Source organism: Nerophis lumbriciformis, linkage group LG26 (assembly GCF_033978685.3).
Source record: "Nerophis lumbriciformis linkage group LG26, RoL_Nlum_v2.1, whole genome shotgun sequence".
Lineage (NCBI taxonomy): Eukaryota > Metazoa > Chordata > Actinopteri > Syngnathiformes > Syngnathidae > Nerophis > Nerophis lumbriciformis.
In genome coordinates, this window is record NC_084573.2 from 34847251 (window position 1) to 34861269 (window position 14019).

General features: G+C 41.6%; 1 protein-coding gene across 1 annotated transcript in view; it reads left to right on the forward strand.

Moving 5' to 3' along the window:
• The window catches only part of ppp2r5a (protein phosphatase 2, regulatory subunit B', alpha isoform), a 110466-nt gene that overhangs the window by 57934 nt on the left and 38513 nt on the right, over positions 1–14019 (forward strand). Inside the window, exon 2 of the mRNA XM_061986988.2 lies at positions 1467–1663. Coding sequence (XP_061842972.1) covers positions 1467–1663 — 197 coding nt within the window. The remainder of the gene's footprint in view (positions 1–1466; positions 1664–14019) is intronic.

Sequence of the window (14019 nt, forward strand, 5' to 3'; positions counted from 1 at the left end):
CTTCTGATCTAGCCCAGACATATCATTCACTGTTTTATTTAGTACTTGTACAGTGCTTTATTAGGGTAACAGTTTTAAATTTTGGCCCACTCTGTATTTGAGTTTGACACCCCTGCTTATTTTTGTGGAAGTATCAGAGATTACATTACCAAATATATAGTTTTCCCGATTTTTTTTAGGTGACGATTCGCGTCAATTCTGAGTTGATATATTTATATTATATATTTTATTTTATAAATATATATATATATATATATATATATTACTTACTTACTTTTTTTTTTTTTTTTTTTTTTTTTTTTTTACATTTAAATAGCACTTTTCTCTAGTGACTCAAAGCGCTTTTACATAGTGAAACCCAATATCAATGTTACATTTAAACCAATGTGGGTGGCACTGGGAGCAGGTGGGTAAAGTGTCTTGCCCAAGGACACAACGGTAGTAACTAGGATGGCGGAAGCGGGGATCGAACCTGGAACCCTCAAGTTGCTGGCACGGCCACTCCGCCAACCGAGCCATATCGCCCCGTTGACAATTCAATTCAGAATTTATTCTCGATTCAATGTTATTTTGCTGACGTTTGAGATATACTGCGAAGATGACACAAAAATGTATTTAAAAAAATGCATTAGTATATAAAAATACATATATATATAAATTTATATATTTTTTAAATCGAATCTTGATAACTATGAATTGACTTAAGAATCAGAATGAATAAAAATCGCAATTTAGATATGAATTTATTTTTTTTCAGCTCCCCTAATGATGGTAACAATCCACATTTTGTGTTTTTAATGCACTAAGCTGGTATCTGAACACAGAAATGTAAGTGGAAGCGCTCCTTAGCAGGGGATACAAAGAAAAACAGCAGGTATTTATTTTTTGCAAGTAAAAGAGTGTTAATGGCCATTTTGTGTTGAGTTGAAAAAGAATGGTGTTTAATTAACAAACATTTGCATAAAGCAAAACAACTAGAAAATTATCTTTCTCAGGTTATCAGTTATTAAAGAATAAAAAATTATATCCGCAATTAAGTGCGAGTAAATTATGGCCAAAATGTGATTAATCGCAAGTCAATGTTTTAAACCTTTGACAGCCCAAGTTTAGAGACAGAACTTGTGCTCGATTTTCCCACACAGAACAGCGTGAGCTGCTGCCGTGAGACGCCATCGCTCTCTTTATGGTGTTCTATTCCTTCAGTGGTGTCCTTCCCCCGCTCGTGGCACACTGCGCGTTAATTCCCCACTCGGTACCCTTGCCCTGAAACATGGCACGCACCTTAAGGTAGTGTAGCAAGCAAAAAGCGACATACACTCACGGACATCAGATAGTTATATTATTTTCAAATTATTTTCTTTTTTCACTGGCTAAAACCTGGGAAAATAACAAGGACCCCCTGTTGAGAAGCACTGCTGTAGTGTGAAGTAACCAACATTTCCTTATTTTCACTTGTGTGATTCCAGATGCGCCCTCCACTGAGCAGCAGGAACTTTTCAGTCAGAAACTCCGGCAGTGCTGCATGCTCTTTGACTTCATTGACTCGGTGACGGAGATGAAGAGCAAGGAGATCAAGAGGGCCACACTGAATGAGCTGGTGGACTATGTGTCCACCAACAGGGGAGTCCTCGTGGAGTCTGCGTACCCTGAGATCACCAACATGGTGAGGATATGTTCAGCGTTTGGCCTTTACAAATAGAAACGGTTCTTCATGATGATGTTGATGATGTTGCTTAGAGGTGTAACGTTACACAAAAATTTCGGTTCGGTACGTACCTCGGTTTCAGTGACGTGCAGTCACTAGAGGCAGGTGAGGCGGGGCCTCACTTGCCATCATGGAAAGAAAAAAAATGTAAAAAGAAAAAAAAATTTAAATTGTTATATGTATCCAGTGATTATACTATAAAGTTATTTTCCATTTAACTTCACCAGTTTTAGATTATTTTTATTCAAAATCGCTGAATTTTCACATTTGCCGTTCAAATACTGAGAAGAGACGGTGCGGTGAACAGCAGCCAGTTGAGGCACGTCACTCAGTGCCTCAACATGGATTCCGGACTCGGCTAACTGCTGGCCTGCTGTGCAGTGAGACTGTATTGCTATATGAATTATATTATACATTTCCATAGTTTAGTTAGCTGAGGTATATAATGTACAGTGTATTTTGTCAACAACTGTATGTGTGTAAAGTATTTCTTGTGCTGAGCGATCATAAAACGGCTGCAAAAGACGCACTGGCTGAGGCTCGCCTCCTGCACCCCCGCCGTAGAATTGTTATATCAACTAAAGCCCACACTTAAACTTTCCACGTGCAAGATTGAATCTATTTAAAAAAATTATTTCATAAGAAGCCAAAAAGTGCAAAAACAATAATGTTGGTGTTGGAGGAGTTGTGAATGACTGCAGGGACACAACATTAGATACACCTGCAGACTGCAGGTGTACCTAATTCACAACTCCTCCAACACGAACATTATTGTTTTTGCACTTTTTGGCTTCTTATTAAATAACTTTTGTAAGTTATTTATGGGCTTTCCTCTTTGTGATGTTAAGTTCCTGTTATGCGCTGTTATACAGTATATGCCTTGAGCTCTTATTTTGAAGGCGCTAAGAGCGGAAGTGATGTCACGTTGCGGAAGTTTTTGAAAGAAGGTAAATAAAGTGGTCTTCGTGTAAACTGGAGCCTCCGTGTTTGTTATTTTGTAGTTTCATATAGTATAGGCGACATTTATAAACCCTCGGTTACACTTTTTTAAATAGATTCAATCTTGCACCTGGAAAGTTTAAGTGAGGGCTTTAGTTGCGGCGCATGGACTTAATTTCTAAGTAAAGGTAAGACCATAATAACGTTTTTTTAATTAAATGTGCTTTTTTGTGTGCTACAGTTTGTATGTGTAAAGTTAAAGTTAAGTTAAAGTACCAATGATTGTCACACACACACTAGGTGTAATGAAATTTGTCATCTGCATTTGACCCATCCCCTTGATCATCCCCTGGGAGGGGAGGGGAGCAGTGGGCAGCAGCGGCGCCGCGCCTGGGAATCATTTTTGGTGATTTAACCCCCAATTCCAACCCTTGATGCTGATTGCCAAGCAGGGAAGAATGCTGGTATGAGCTTTTAAACATAACCCGTTAACTGCTGCCAATCAAATGGTGAATAAGATACTCTTTAGGGTTCATATGTTTGTAAATCTGACTGTGATGAAGTCAGTGCCTCACCAGCCATCAACCTCACCGCACGTCACTGCTCGGTTTAGAGGTCACGGTTCGGTTCATTTTCGGTACAGTAAGAAAACATCAAAATATAAATTTTTTAGTTATTTATTTACCAAATTTGTAAACAATGGCTATAAAGCCATTTATAGCCTTATATAGCCTTTTAACATTGGGAACACTATACTAATTCTGCCCACGTTAATCAACATTAAACTGCCTCAAGTTGTTGCTCAGATTAAATAAAATGACAAAACTTTTCTTCTCCATATAAAAAGTGCAACATTAAACAGTTTCAAGTCAACTCATCATGCTTAATGTATTACAGCATTTGGGAAGCCTGTAGTTGATTTTTATTACGTAAATGTTATATTTTTTATCAACATGTGATAGCAGGGACCCTGCCATTCAAAACTAGGCTGCTGCATTACTAATGAGTAATGTAACTATAGCTGAGAAAATGGTACAATAGCAATAGGAGAGACTATTCATCCCTGAACACCATGGAGTTCATGTTGGCTTAATCAATCAATCAATCAATCAATGTTTATTTATATAGCCCTAAATCACAAGTGTCTCAAAGTGCTGCACAAGCCACAATGACATCCTCGGTACAAAGCCCACATAAGGGCAAGGAAAAACTCACCCTAGTGGAACGTTGATGTGAATGACTATGAGAAACCTTGGAGAGGACCGCATATGTGGGTAACCCCACCCCCCTCTAGGGGAGAATGAATACAATGGATGTCGAGTGGGTCTAACATAATATTGTGAGAGTCCAGTCCATAGTGGATCCAACATAATAGTAAGAGTCCAGTCCATAGTGATGCAGTTACATTATTATATCAACTATCAGAGACCGAAACTCTTTATTTAACATAATGTCCTTTTTTTGCTGCTTCAACACAGCTCAATCAACACAGAAAAAGGTAAAGTGAAATAACAGACAAACAGGGCTTTGCTGTCCGTAACACGCATGCACACACACACACACACACACACACACACACACACACACACACACACACACACACACACACACACACACACACACACACACACACACACACACACCCCAAAATGAGCTAACGTTACGCTAAAAGCCAATTAGCCTTCACCTCAAACCAGGACTGTGAGCGAGCTGAGCTGCCTTTTATATTTCTAGAAGGTCAACGGGCTCATAGTGATGTTACTACTAGTTGACTGGGAGGTGTTTATTATCATTTGGGGAGAGTCCCCTGCCTGATGCTTACCTGCTAAACGCTAAGCACTGACTACATGCGCTCTGAATACGCACTGCTGATTGGCTGTTACCGCTCTGTTTGTAACCAATCAGATGGTTGTGTGGGTGGGACAATGCTGGGTGCTGTGTAGAGGACTGACAGAAACAGAGGCAGAAGGAAGCGGGGGTGGCTACTTAATATGTTCGTGTGGGAACTCGTTCGGTACAGCACCGAACCGAAACCCCCGTACCGAAACGGTTCAATACAAATACACGTACCGTTACACCCCGAGTAAATAATAAAACAAAATCACTATATTAACACCCATATTGGACTCCAATAAACAAGCAGATCAGTTATCTGTGCAAATGCTATTAATAATTTAGAAAAATAAGAATATAAGAACTACCGTATTTTCCGGACTATAAGTCGCAGTTTTTTTCATAGTTTATGAAAGTTGCCTAATGTTTTTTTCCCTCTTTATTATGCATTTTCGGCAGGTGCGACTTATACTCCAGTGCGACTTATACTCCGAAAAATACTGTATATGGATTTTCTTTTTTTTTTTTTTTAATAACAAGAACATCAGCGGCTAGCAATTTTACCGAACAAATTTTTTTTTTAAAGTGTCTATATTTTTCACAATTGCTAATTAAATTGAATGAAAATTGCTTGTTGGTCCGAGAATTGTTCAGGCTTGTCACTCAATGCTGTCTCTTACACATGTGCATGCAGGGAGCACGTGCACATACACAAAAGCAGTCCAAGAGAAGCAATTAGCAATTTGCAGTCTTGTTGTTATGAAGAATATACATTCAATGTTAGCTATCCAGACAACACACAAAGCTGATGCGTGTGTGCACGTGTTACATACAGGCGTAGTTATGACATACCGTGCGGAAAGTCGTAAGAGGGCGGCATTTAATGGCACATTGGAAAGTTGGCATCCACGTAAAGGTTGCAGACAGCCCCTTTTAGTGAGAACCCACTGAAGTTTCCCAGAACCCACTCAAACCACCACCTGTGGATCCCAGGGACTCACTACATTTAAAACCTATCAACATCACTGACCTCCTTCCTCTCCTATTTCCTTTTACTATGGCTGATACCAGCATGTGTTACAGTATATGTCAGGACAAAAGGGCACACCACCAGCAGAGCCAAAAAAAACTGCATCTGTAAAGCTGATGTTTAGGGTGGAGTTTAAGCTGCTAAACTTAGCAAAATTGACCCACAAAGAATATCAATCAATCAAAGTTTATTTATATAGCCCTTAATCACAAGTGTCTCAAAGGGCTGCATAAGCCACAATGACATCCTCGGCTCAGATCCCACATCAGGGCAAGAAAAATCTCAACCCAATGGGATACAATGAGAAACCTTGGAGGGGACCGCAGATGTGGGGGACCCCACCCTTGGGCGACCGGTGCAATGGACGTGTAGTGGATTTAGTTAATAGTGTGAGAGTCCAGTTCATAGTGGATCTAGTTAATATTGTGAGAGTCCAGTCCATAGTGGATCTAACATAATAGTGAGAGTCCAGTCCATAGTGGATCTAACATAATAGTGAGAGTCCAGTCCATAGTGGATCTAACATAATAGTGAGAGTCCAGTTCATAGTGGATCTAACATAATAGCGAGAGTCCAGTTCATAGTGGATCTAACATAATAGTGAGAGTCCAGTCCATAGTGGATCTAACATAATAGTGAGAGTCCAGTCCATAGTGGATCTAACATAATAGTGAGAGTCCAGTCCATAGTGGATCTAACATAATAGTGAGAGTCAAGTCCATAGTGGATCTAGTTAATAGTGTGAGAGTCCAGTCCATAGTGGATCTAACATAATAGTGAGAGTCCAGTCCATAGTGGATCTAACATAATAGTGAGAGTCCAGTCCATAGTGGATCTAACATAATAGTGAGAGTCCAGTCCATAGTGGATCTAACATAATAGTGAGAGTCCAGTCCATAGTGGATCTAACATAATAGTGAGAGTCCAGTCCATAGTGGATCTAACATAATAGTGTGAGAGTCCAGTCCATAGTGGATCTAACATAATAGTGTGAGAGTCCAGTCCATAGTGGATCTAACATAATAGTGAGAGTCCAGTCCATAGTGGATCTAACATAATAGTGAGAGTCCAGTTCATAGTGGATCTAATATCAGAATCAGAATCAGAATCAGCTTTATTGTCATTACGCAAGGTAACGAGATTGAGGCCATTCCATACAGTGCGATGTGTGCATGCTAGAAAAACAATGTGCAAATATATAAAAATTTAAAAAATGTAGAAGTGCAATGAATATGGTGTGAAATGAATATATACATGAAAAAACAAAACAAAAACAGGGTGGTTGGTGGAATGGGTTATTGCACCGAAGAGAAGGCAGTTATGAGGGACAATGGGGCAGTCCGTTCAGGATGGTTATGGCCCTGAACGGGGCCATAACTTATATAATAGTGAGAGTCCAGTCCATAGTGGATCTAACATAATAGTGAGAGTCTAGTCCAGGGGTCGGCAACCTTTACCACCCAAAGAGCCATTTTGACCAGTTTCACAAATTAAAGAAAACAATGGGAGCCACAAAAATCTTTTGAAATTTAAAATGCAATAACACTGCATACAAAGTTTTTTTTTTTGCTTTGTGCTATGTATAAACCAGGGGTCTCAGACACGCTGCCCACACCTTAATATGAAAATTGAATGTTAGTGCGGCCCGCGAGTTTTAAATGAATGGCGCTTGACAGCGTCATACTTGTCAGCCCTTCCGATTTTTCCGGCAGACTACGAATTTTAGGGCAACTATTCTCTCGAACGTGCCGTGATGGTACAGCATTTAGCGCCCACTACAACCAGCGTGCCGGTCCAGCCACACGTTGTATGGGGCTTCCGCTTGCTAACGTATGTGACAGCAAGGCATACTTGGTCAACAACCACACAGGTTACACTGACGGTGGCGGTATAAAAAACTTTAACACTCTTACTAATAATGCGAACCCACAACAAACAAGAATGACAAACACATTTCGGGAGAACATCTGCACCGTAACACAACATAAACACAACAGAACAAATACCCAGAATCCCATGCAGCCCTAACTCTTCCGGGCTACATTATACACCCCCGCTACCAAACCCCGCCCACCTCAACCGACGCACGGAGGGGGCGGGGTTGATGTGTGGGGGAGAAGGCTTGGGGTGGGGGCGGTGTTTGGTGGTAGCAGGGGTGTATAATGTAGCCCGGAAGAGTCAGGGCTGCATGGGATTCTGGGTATTTGTTCTGTAGTGTTTATGTTGTGTTAAGGTGCAGATGTTCTCCCGAAATGTGTTTGTCATTCTTGTTTGGTTTTGGTTCAAAGTGTGGCGCATTATTAGTAAGAGTCTTAAAGTTGTTTTATATCAGTGTAACCTGTGTGGCTGTTGAGCAAGTATGCCTTGCTGTCACTGCGTGTGCAAGTAGAAGACGCATACAACAAAAAGCTGGACTGGCATGCTGTTTGTACAGATTGTAGAGGGCGCCAAATGCTGTACCATCATGGCACGCCCTTATTATTATTGTTAGGGTGAAAATCGGAGAATATTAATCCCGGGAGTTTCCTGCGAGAGGCACCGAACTCTCCCGGGAAAATCGGGAGGGTCGGCAAGTAAGCAGCTGAGCCGCATCAGAGTGATCAAAGAGCCGCGGGTTGCCGACCCCTGGTCTAGTCCATAGTGGATCTAACATAGTATTGAGAGTCCAGTCCATAGTGGGGCTAGCAGGGGATCATCTTGAGTGGAGACAAGTCAGCAGCGCAGAGACGTCATCAACTAATGCACAGATGAGTGGTCCACCCCGGGTCCCGACTTTGAACAGTTAGCGCCTCATCTGTGGTCACCTAATAGAGCAGAAAAGAGACGGCAGATCAACTGGTCTAAAAGAGGGGTCTATTTAAAGGCTAGCGTATACAAATTAGTTTTAAGATGGGACTTAAATGCTTCTACTGAGGTAGCATCTCTAACTGTTCCATAGTACTGGAGCCCGAATAGAAAACGCTGTATGGCCCGTAGACTTTTTTTGGGGGCTCTGGGAATCACTAATAAGCCGGAGTTCTTAGAGCGCAGATTTCTTGCTGGGACATATGGTACAATACAATCAGCAAGATAGGATGGAGCTAGACCGTGTAGTATTTTATACGTAAGTAGTAAAACCTTAAATGCTATATGATTTAGTCACTGTACAGGTATGCATGTGAGCCTGAAGGGTCCAGTAATGTAAAAACACAGTGCATCCTACTGTTTGTATTATGATATAATTGGAGTATGTGGGACACACTGTGCACTCAAGAGGATTAGAACATGGAGGCTGATCTTATGTCTGTCTAGACAGGTTGTGCCATGTCAGCAGTGTGTGGACTTAAAAGCGTCAAATTATCGTGTTAATTGCGATTAATTACAGTCATATTTAGCGCGTTACTTTACTGTCTCTGTATGTATCTGTGATTTTCCTCGCCACCTTCATATGCTTGACTTGTTGGGTGTGTGTAACACAATGGTCAGTCTCACCCTGAAGTGGACATTGTCTGGCTGTCATTGAGTACATTTCCTTGGACTAAATTAGTCTGAATGTTAGTTTTTTTTGGTTATTTTCACACATTGTGAAACCTTCTCTGATGTGACTATTGGTCATACGTAGTGTGCCTCCCGTAAACTGGGGGTCGCTTATTTCTTTTTAGCGCGGATTATTGTATTGATTTTCCAATTGACCTATGACATCACGCACAAAACAAGGCATCTGCAGCTCCTTACAAGTCAACTGTGCTGCTCTTGTTGTACCTGATGTCCGCTGTAATGTTGGCACATATTACAAATATTACGTGTCTAATGGCTACGTTGATGTTAAAGGGGAACATTATCACCAGACCTATGTAAGCGTCAATATATACCTTGATGTTGCAGAAAAAAAGACCATATATTTTTTTAACCGATTTCCGAACTCTAAATGGGTGAATTTTGGCGAATTAAACACCTTTCTATTATTCGCTCTCGGGAAGCAATCCGCCATTTTCTCAAACACCGAGTCAAATCAGCTCTGTTATTTTTCCGTTTTTTCGACTGTTTTCCGTACCTTGGAGACATCATGCCTCGTCGGTGTGTTGTCGGAGGGTGTAACAACACGAACAGGGACGGACTCAAGTTGCACCAGTGGCCCAAAGATGCGAAAGTGGCAAGAAATTGGACGTTTGTTCCGCACACTTTACCGACGAAAGCTATGCTACGACAGAGATGGCAAGAATGTGTGGATATCCTGCGACACTCAAAGCAGATGCATTTCCAACGATAAAGTCAAAGAAATCTGCCGCCAGACCCCCATTGAATCTGCCGGAGTGTGTGAGCAATTCAGGGACAAAGGACCTCGGTAGAACGGCGAGCAATGGCGGCAGTTTGTGCCCGCAGACGAGCGAGCTAAACCCCCTAGATGTCTTGGCTCACACCGTCCCTTATGCCACCGAAGATGATCAAGAGAAGAATATCGACCCTAGCTTCCCTGGCCTGCTGACATCAACTCCAAAACTGGACAGATCAGCTTTCAGGAAAAGAGTGCGGATGAGGGTATGTCTACAGAATATATTAATTGATGAAAATTGGGCTGTCTGCACTCTCAAAGTGCATGTTGTTGCCAAATGTATTTCATATGCTGTAAACCTAGTTCATAGTTGTTAGTTTCCTTTAATGCCAAACAAACACATACCAATCGTTGGTTAGAAGGCGATCGCCGAATTCGTCCTCGCTTTCTCCCGTGTCGTTTTTGTCGGTTTCGCTTGCATACGGTTCAAACCGATATGGCTCAATAGCTTCAGTTTCTTCTTCAATTTCGTTTTCGCTACCTGCCTCCACACTACAACCATCCGTTTCAAAACATGCCTAATCTGTTGAATCGCTTAAGCCGCTGAAATCCGAGTCTGAATCCGAGCTAATGTCGCTATAGCTTGCTGTTCTATGCGCCATGTTTGTTTGTGTTGGCATCACTATGTGGCGTCACAGGAAAATGGACGGGTGTATATAACGATGGTTAAAATCCGGCACTTTGAGGCTTTTTTAGGGATATTGCGTGATGGGTAAAATTTTGAAAAAAACTTCGAAAAATAAAATAAGCCACTGGGAACTGATTTTTAATGGTTTTAACCATTCTGAAATTGTGATAATGTTCCCCTTTTAAATAGATGACATAAAGAAGTTATCTTAGATTTCGCCACAAACATGACACTACTACCAAGAAGGCCTCGGAGCGGATGCAAGTCCGAAGCAAAGAAAGACTGGCGGGAGAGAGTTTGAAGGAATTTTCAGACAAAGAATAATGAAAACTAATGTCATCGAATGTCTCGGAGTTCATTCTAAAGGCTCTGTGGATTGATGGAAGAAGTTTGAAATTCGAAGGAAGAGACCATTCGTGCCCAGGCCGAAAGTGTTCCAGATAATGGTTGCTATTGTTCTGGACAAGCTTGCCAATTGTGCGCAATACAGAATACATGCAAAACCAGTTTGGAGTCCAAAAATGCAGATGCACAAATTCTTTACTTTGAAATATACAGTGCCTGATTCATTCTCTTTCATCTCATTCGCATTTCGTTTGGGAGCCCGAATGAAGCCGGCATTCCCCGTTTCCTTAGCTACCTCCTTAAATACCGTAAATCTGTTTATTTTTTTCCTCCCATCGACGCACTTCAAAATGTAACATTATTTTTGTGAAGCAAATAAACAGTTTCCTCTTCATTCCAGTTGTTGCCGTGTGAATAAGATCTGCTCCCGGTTGATATCCTGCACATTGAGACTTTTGCATGCGCGATACAAGGGTCCCCTGGGGCAGCACATACCGACTCGAGAGATCTGGTTTCCAATCGCATAATTTAGGTGTTAGTCCGGTTTCTCAAAAGCCAAACAGGATCTAATTAAAGTGTTTACATGGGTTGTAGGATGCTTCTTTAAAGCCAAACTTTTTGAGGAATCAGACTAATTTAGTGAAGTGAAGTGGATTATATTTATATAGCGCTTTTCTCTAGTGACTCAAAGCGCTTAGAAGGACACAACGGCAGTGACTAGGATGGCTGAAGCTGGGATCGTACCTGGAACCCTCAAGTTGCTGGCACGGCCGCTCTACCAACCGAGCTATACCGCCCCGCATTGAAAGGTAGTAGTAGTTGGGCGGGCAAAAGGGAGGAAAGGGGAGGAGTGGAGTTTTGTCTTCTCTTCTTTTCGTTTTTTCTCCGCAGAGGGGACTCCATTGCTGTTAGTGAATTGTTGGTCCAAAGAATGTGAATGTTACTTTTCAAAAACACCCCGACGGCTCCATTGATAAAGGTAGACAATCACTCAATCAATCAATGAATGTTTATTTATATAGCCCTAAATCACAAGTGTCTCAAAGGGCTGCACAAGCCACAATGACATCCTCAGGTCAGAGCCCACGTAAGGGCAAGGAAAAACTCAGAACTCAGTGGGATGTCAATATGAATGACTATGAGAAACCTTGGAGAGGACCGCAGATGTGGCCCCCCCCAGGGGAGACCGGATGCAATGGACGTCGAGTGGGTCTAGCATAATATTGTGAAAGTCCAGTCCATAGTGGATCTAACATAATAGTGAGAGTTCAGTCCATAGTGGTTCTAACATAATAGTGAGAGTCCAGTCCATAGTGGATCTAACATAATAGTGAGAGTTCAGTCCATAGTGGTTCTAACATAATAGTGAGAGTCCAGTCCATAGTGGATCTAACATAATAGTGAGAGTCCAGTCCATAGTGGATCTAATATAATAGTGAGAGTCCAGTCCATAGTGGATCTAACTTAATAGTGAGAGTCCAGTCCATAGTGGATCTAATATAATAGTGAGAGTCCAGTCCATAGTGGATCTAACATAATAGTGAGAGTCCAGTCCATAGTGGTTCTAACATAATATTGTGAAAGTCCAGTCCATAGTGAGTCTAACATAATAGTCCCGACTCTGGACAGCCAGCACTTCATCCATGGCCACCGGACCCGTGCCCCCCCTTCCACAAGGGAGAGGGGGGAAGAAAAGAAACGGCAGATCAACTGGTCTAAAAGGGGGGTCTATTTAAATGCTAGAGTATACAAATGAGTTTTAAGATGGGACTTAAAGGGGAACATTATCAAAATTTCAGAAGGGTTAAAACCATTAAAAATCAGTTCCCAGTGGCTTATTTTATTTTTCAAAGTTTTTTTCAAAATTTTACCCATCACGCAATATCCCTAAAAAAAGCTTCAAAGTGCCTGATTTTAAACATAGTTATATACACCCGTCCATTTTCCTGTGACGTCACACAGTGATGCCAATACAAACAAACAGCAAGGTATAGCGACATTAGCTCAGATTCAGACTCGGATTTCAGCGGCTTAACACTGTCTGATAAGATAATTACTAACAACTATGAACTAGGTTTACAGCATATGAAATACATTTGGCAACAACATGCACTTTGAGAGTGCAGACAGCCCATTTCAGGCGCGCTAAGAACATATATTTTTCCACAATTTCAGCACTCAGGTTAACCATACCTAAATAGACACAAAATACTGCATTACACAAGACTACCCGAATGTACTCGAATGATTGAAAAAAATAAATGTTTTTAAGCTAAATTATTGGTAAACACAGTTTATGTATAATAATTTACGTAAAACCGCGAGTAATGAATAAAGTTTTCATCAATTAATATATTCTGTAGACATACCCTCATCCGCTCTCTTTTCCTGAAAGCTGATCTGTCCAGTTTTGGAGTTGATGTCAGCAGGCCAGGGAAGCTAGGGTCGATATTCTGCTCTTGATCATCTTCGGTGGCATAAGGGACGGTGTGAGCCAAGACATCCAGGGGGTTTAGCTCGCTCGTCTGCGGGAACAAACTGCCGCCATTGCTTGCCGTGCTACCGAGGTCCTTTGTCCCTGAATTGCTCACACACTCCGGCAGATTCAATGGGGGTCTGGCGGCAGATTTCTTTGACTTTATCGTAGGAAATGCATCTGCTTTGAGTGTCGCAGGATATCCACACATTCTTGCCATCTCTGTCATAGCATAGCTTTCGTCGGTAAAGTGTGCGGAACAAACGTCCAATTTCTTGCCACTTTGGCATCTTTGGGCCACTGGTGCAACTTGAATCCGTCCCTGTTCGTGTTGTTACACCCTCCGACAACACATCGACGAGGCATGATGTCTCCAAGGTACGGAAAACAGTCGAAAAAACGGAAAATAACAGAGCTGATTTGACTCGGTGTTTGAGAAAATGACGGATTGCTTCTCGATGTGACGCCACGTTGTGACGTCATCGCTCCGAGAGCGAATATTAGAAAGGCGTTTAATTCTCCAAAATTCACCCATTTAGAGTTTGGAAATCGGTTAAAAAAATATATGGTCTTTTTTCTGCAACATCAAGGTATATATTGACGCTTACATAGGTCTGGTGATAATGTTCCCCTTTAAGTATGCAGGATGCTTTCTGGTAATGGCGTGTCGATGTAGTGCTTAAGTGAAATGCCAGCTCCATACAAACATTTCACCACGTTGTCTTTTTCAGTGTAAATCAGCGCTAAACAT